We start from the raw sequence: 5,915 nt of genomic DNA, 5'->3' as shown, positions 1-5,915 counted from the left end.
CTGAAAAATACTGGCCTTCCCCCAATCTTGGCATCCCGGGGTGAGGGGGAGGGGGAGGGCTTGGTCTGCTACAACTCAAGAGGAATGAGAATATCCAAGGAGGTTTGGGAAGGCCAGAGGGAGAAGGAGGTCAGGGTTTAGGGGAGGTTTAGCAAGTGGGTGAAGGGATTGCCCTACCCCTGCTAGGATTTTCCCTAGCCCCTGGGGTCTGGCAAGAAGGGGGCAGCCCCAGCAGGGGAGCCAGAGGTGGGACACTCACAAGGACTTCCCCTCCAGGGAGATTATGGCATTGCCCCCCAGCTTCTCAGCCAGGGTGCAGCGGTCCTTCACCTCCTCATAGCAATTGGCTTGTAATTCATGCTTGATACCTGTCAGCTTCTTCTTGATGGTGTCCTTGGAGCTGGCATAGATCATTTTGCTCTTGAGAGGGGCACATTCAGGGGCCCAGAAGATGAACACCAGGTCTTCCTTCTTGCTCTCCTTGGTCTTGTAGGTAGCATCGTAGAGGGCGTAGCGGCAGTCCTTGTCAGGTAGCATCTTGACAAAGGTGGCATAGGGGTCATCCACAGTCTGGCCCACATCCCCCACAAGGATCTCTTTGCCCTCCTCCAGCATGATGTTCTTCTTGTCTTCACTCAGGCAGAACAACATAGCCTTCTTGCGCTTCTTCACTTCCTCTGGCATAGAGGATTTGCGAACCTTCATATTGTTGAACACCTTAATCACCCTATCTGAGACAGCCACCCCTGAGGCCATGGTTCCAAAACAAGTTTGCGAGTGAACAGGGAGGGAGGGTGAGGGAGGAACAAGGGCCACAGGAGAGGAGGGACTCGCCTCCTTCGCTGCCACTGCCAGGAGCTGACTGAACCAGGTGGACTAGATTTTGTTTTAATTTGGACAGGGACAGCCAGTTTAAGTAGGTCAACAACAGAAGATGATGTGGCCCAAAGAGACTCAGGAATATCAATGGGGATTTGAAAGGTAAGAGGTTCTTGTACATCTGAAAAGAGGACTGGGAGCAAAGTTAAGATTTCCTCTGGTAAGTCTAATAAGATATAAATGTATTATTTGAAATTCTTGTAAGCCCTGGAACACTACAACTCCCAGGACTCTCTGCTACAACTTCCCCTGACAACTCCCACTTCCTTTGTATGGGAGGTGTTGGAGAAAGTATAAAAGAGAAAGTTTGTGGCCTTTTCTCTCTCTCTACTCTGGAGGGTCTGCTCTCAAGCTTGGAGGCTTTGGGATACTGAACACTCTCTCTTGGAGCCTTGTTTCCTTTCTATCTACCTCCTAGTTTTTCCTAGACTTTCCCTTTTTTAATTAAAATAAAACCTAGCTATTCTAAACCGTAAAGTTGCTCTCTGATATTTTATTTGAGCCCCTGATGGGCTCTGGTCAATTTCCCCCTTCTATGGATGGGGACTTTTACCTTCCTTTCCCTTCCTCTACCTTCTTCTCTCCTTCCTTCTACCTTCCTACATTTCTCCTTTCACCTCCCTCACAGAGCCATTAGGTGAACAATTTATTGTGGCTCTAAGTTTGCATAATAAATCCCTCCCCAGAAGATTTATAGGGGAGCCAGGCATTTAGAGGAAAGAATGATCCACTGAAAAATGTTCTAACGATACCATGCTAGGGGAAAGCTTTTTAAACTAACTTTGGGGTGTCCCTGATACCCCCCACTACATTTATTGAGCCAATAGAGTCACGAGATGAATCAGGTGTGGTCCTCAGCACAGACCTGGACACTCTAGTGTCTAAAAGACAATTGTAATAAGTGTCACCAACTTTTTTTTAAACCCTTGTACTTCTTTGTATTGTCTCATAGGTGGAAGATTGGTAAGGGTGGGCAATGGGGGTCAAGTGACTTGCCCAGGGTCACACAGCTGGGAAGTGGCTGAGGCCAGGTTTGAACCCAGGACCTCCTGTCTCTAGGCCTGACTCTCACTCCACTGAGCTACCCAGCTGCCCCCGTGTCACCAACTTTTAATGCTACATGAGGCTCATTCGTATGGGGGGCAGTGGATAGGGACAACAGGCAGTAGGATATCAGGGTCTGGAAAATCAAAGGCTGTATCCTATGATTCCTGTGCCCCAATGACCCCTCCCCAAACATACATTCATAATGTTTTTGTAGTTCCTTTGACTCCCCCTTGAGGGGCCTTAACACCCTGAGTAGTGTGTGGATGAGCTCCACTTTGAAGGTACTACTGTGGGGTCATTTGTTGTGAGTTATGTGCCTTATTATCAGTCCTGAAATGGAGATCCCTATAGTTATTGTTTCTGAAATTAATATTGTTTCTATAGTTATTATTATTGTTATTATTGTTCCTAATTGCCTGTAACAGATTCCTGCAATTCTTCAGTAAGTGGCCCTTCTTGTTACAGAAGTGATAGGTCAGAGATTAATAATTACACTCGGAGAGGGGCAAGTGGTATTGATATAGTATCATCATGCCCTCTTTACTGTTTCTCTATTTTATTTCATAATAATTTCAGTTCTTTTTGGTATGGTATCCAAGAGATCATTAGTTTGTACCTTTGTCTCTTCGTGTCCTTTTTAGTGACATACATGGTTATTCTCCTTAATTCATCTAGATCCATTTCTGGCCATTTGGGACAATGCATTGTAAAGCAATCCTGGACCATTCTGCTAGAATTGTTTACAAATTGTCATCTTATTTCTTGTATACCTTGCTCTGTTGATAAATCCAAGTCCAAATATAGAGCTCCCAATTCAACAAGCCTGTACATAAACTGAGAGGGAGTTTCATGATCATTTTGTGTTAGGCGATCAAATTTTGTCCAATTGTCTGGACATTCTGCACATTCTTTCATTGCTTTTAATATTGCAGCCCTAGCATTATTTAACTGCAAATATTCCTTAGAATCATTGTGATTCCAGTGAGGATCCTGTGGCCAAAGTTCTGCATTTTGTCCTCGGGCCTTATTTACATGAGATAAGATTTTGTTTCTTTCTCTCTCTATCAGGAAGATCTGGAGTAATTTTTCCAAATCCTTATAGGAAGGATTGTATTGGGAAAAGATGTCTTCTATCCTTTTCATTACAGCTATGGGTTCATCAATAGAATTTGGAACATTTTTTTTAATTCTTTGATATCTTGAGGAGTAAATGGAGTATGGTATGTTAAATTTATCACACCCTCAGATTGGTCTAATGTAGGCACTTCCATTAGAGGGAAAAGGCCATCACTGGAATCAGAATCATATGAATCAGAATCATAGTGTGGTTTTGATTTCTTTATAGTCTTTTTGGTGCTTTCCGTGGCAGAACAGGTCTTTTGAGGTGTTAATGTGCTTACTGTGGCATGGGTAGGAACTGATATGGTCTCAGTTGGAGTGGGTTGTGGTTTGGGAGAAAGGACAGGAGTGTCAGGAGAAGAAGGAGGGGAGGGAAGGTTGGCCAGGAGATGCACAAGACGATAGAAGAATTTCCTTACATCTGTCTCCTTTTCTATTTCAGGAGAAATAGGAGAAATAGGACTTTCCTCTCTGGGTATTTTGGGAATAGCCTTGCAAAATTTGGAATCAGTTTTGAATTGTATACTCCTGAAATTTTGAATCAAATATTTGAATTGGATCCTCCTTTTTCACAATGGTGCATAGAGTATTTGAAATTGTCCAATTGGATTTGTATTGCTGCTTGGATCTGGGCCTGCAGTTTCCTATTTGTAGCCTTTCACATGTTATTGGAAATTAAAAAAAGAAAATTTCCCAGCAGCATCAAAAGGAGGATATATTCAGAAACTGTAAAGTTTTCCAATTTGGCAAAAGCCAAAAGGTTTTCCTGTATAGAAGAGATCACATTGAGAGGCTTCTATTTATTTATTTTTTTTAGCTAGCTCCAATTCTTTATTTATTTGTTTGTTTGGTATATTCATTTATTTAGCCCAAGCCACCAAAATTTACTTATTTATTTGGTTGTTTTTGCTATATATTATGTATAATTAGTGCTGCCTTCTAGTGGCAGAAAGGTAGCACTGTAGCTTAGCAGAAGAAAGGGCAGGGGGAGCACACAGAGTGCTCAGTGCTGTCCTCTAGTGGCTAAGATGTAGTACCACAGAGGAAGGAGAATTAGTGGTGGCACTAGGGCTGGGACTAGTGCTGGTGGAGGTGGGAAGGGATGGATTTAAAGCCAAAATGGATGAAGGGGTGTAATGGAAGCCATCCCAGCTGAAGATCAAGGTAAGTGGAATTTTATTTATTTGGAATTTTTTAGTATTGCCTTTTAAAAAGGCAAAATCACTCCAGAGGCAGAGATTGGAGCTAGATAAGTAAGGAAGGGGGCAGTAGGGAGTTTTTAGAATTAGGCTTGGGTGGTGGTAGTCAGAGAGGGACTGGATTTTTTGGGACCCCTGCTAGGTTTTAGCCTGGCAGTGTTAAGGAGAGTTTGGGTTAAGACTCCTGGGCTGGGGTGGGGGGGATTTAGATCTAGAACCCCTGCTGAGGCAGAGGAGCCTGTCAGGGGTTTAGTAGGAGAAGGGACCCCTGCTGGGCTGGGTTTTGGGTGGGAAAAATTTTTTACTTACCATTAGGCAGTAAGGCAGGCAGGTAGGTAGGCTCAGGTCCAATCTGGTCACCAAATAAATGTGAGGGTTGAGATGAGAGGAAAGGTAGGAGGAAGGATGGATGGGAGAGAGAAGAGAGGAAGGTAGAGGAAGGGAAAGGAAGGTAGAGGTCCCCAGCCCCAGAAAGGGGAAATTGACCAGAGCCCTTTGGGGTTCAAATAAAAGATCAGAAAACAACTTAGGTTTTTCGAATGGCTAGATTTTATTTAGATTAGGAAAGGGAAAGGTTAGGTAGGGAAAGAGAGTCTCCTCCACCTCCCGGGTTGAGAGAGTCTAGGATCTGAGAAAGCCCAGGATCCAAGAGCCTCTGGGCTCAAGAGAGTGAGAGCTCTACAGGGTCCAGGGTAAAGAGAGTGAAAAGAGGCCAAAACTCTCTCTTTTATACTTTTGCCAGGGGAAGTTGTAGCAGGGAGTCATGGGTGATGTATTCTCCCAGGGCTTTGAATAATTATAAACTGCACATATGATTCTAGTCTTATACTTTATTCTCCTAGATGCACTCTATATCCATTTATACTGGCCTTTGTGCTATTCCTTCCACTAGACTTTTAATGTTGGGGTTTTTTGCATGTTATTCCTGATGCCTGCAGTTCTCTCCTCCTTCATCTCCATCCCCTAAGTTTCTTCATATAGTAGCCAAAATCTCACCTTCTATAAAAAGCCTGCCGTAGTCCTCTTTAATCTCAGTCTCTTTCTCACTTGACTACTACAATTTATCCTGAATATGTCTTCTTGCCCATGGTTGATTCCTGGATTCATCTAAATTTACCTGGTTCTTCATTTACCTCAATATTTAATACTCTTGTCACAGTCTATGCATCCATTTCAGTTCCATTATAAATGACCTGACCTACACCCTGATTTTCTCCAGATGATGTCTGGAGCCACTAACTTCACTATCTTAAACACCAGAGGTGCCTCTATATCTTTGCATTATTTCATTGCTGATTCCAGCACTTGGCCTGTCTAGCAAATACTAGATGGCTGGAACATGATATTGATCTATTTTTTGAGGACTTGAAACTCAGAATCAACTTGGAGATGGCTGTTTTATTTTATATCACCATTTGACATCTTTCAGTCAATTCTAGTAAGAAAAGTGGCACTAGAAGAATGTAGTAAATGCCAAAAGGTAGTCCATTGACTATTTGACTATCATAAAAAATAATACTGAAGACTTTCTCAAGCAAAAGTGCTTATACCAATGAGTAAAAGTTACAAGGGACCTCAGAGACCACCTAGTCTAAAACTCTTATTATATAGATGAGAAAACTGAAGCCCTAAGAAGATAAGTGACTAGATCAGGATGACTCAGTTAAGAAG

General features: G+C 42.8%; 1 protein-coding gene across 1 annotated transcript; it reads right to left on the bottom strand.

Annotated features, from left to right (window-relative positions):
* Nucleotides 1–255: 255 nt before the first annotated feature.
* LOC123249683 (cofilin-1-like) lies at nucleotides 256–756 on the bottom strand. Its single transcript, XM_044678811.1, has one exon. It carries the CDS (start codon nucleotides 754–756, stop codon nucleotides 256–258), a length of 501 nt encoding a protein of 166 aa, XP_044534746.1.
* Between the last annotated feature and the right edge of the window lie 5,159 nt (nucleotides 757–5,915).

Source organism: Gracilinanus agilis, chromosome 5 (genome assembly GCF_016433145.1).
Source record: "Gracilinanus agilis isolate LMUSP501 chromosome 5, AgileGrace, whole genome shotgun sequence".
Classification (NCBI taxonomy): domain Eukaryota; kingdom Metazoa; phylum Chordata; class Mammalia; order Didelphimorphia; family Didelphidae; genus Gracilinanus; species Gracilinanus agilis.
This window is presented reverse-complemented; position numbering and strand designations above follow the sequence as displayed.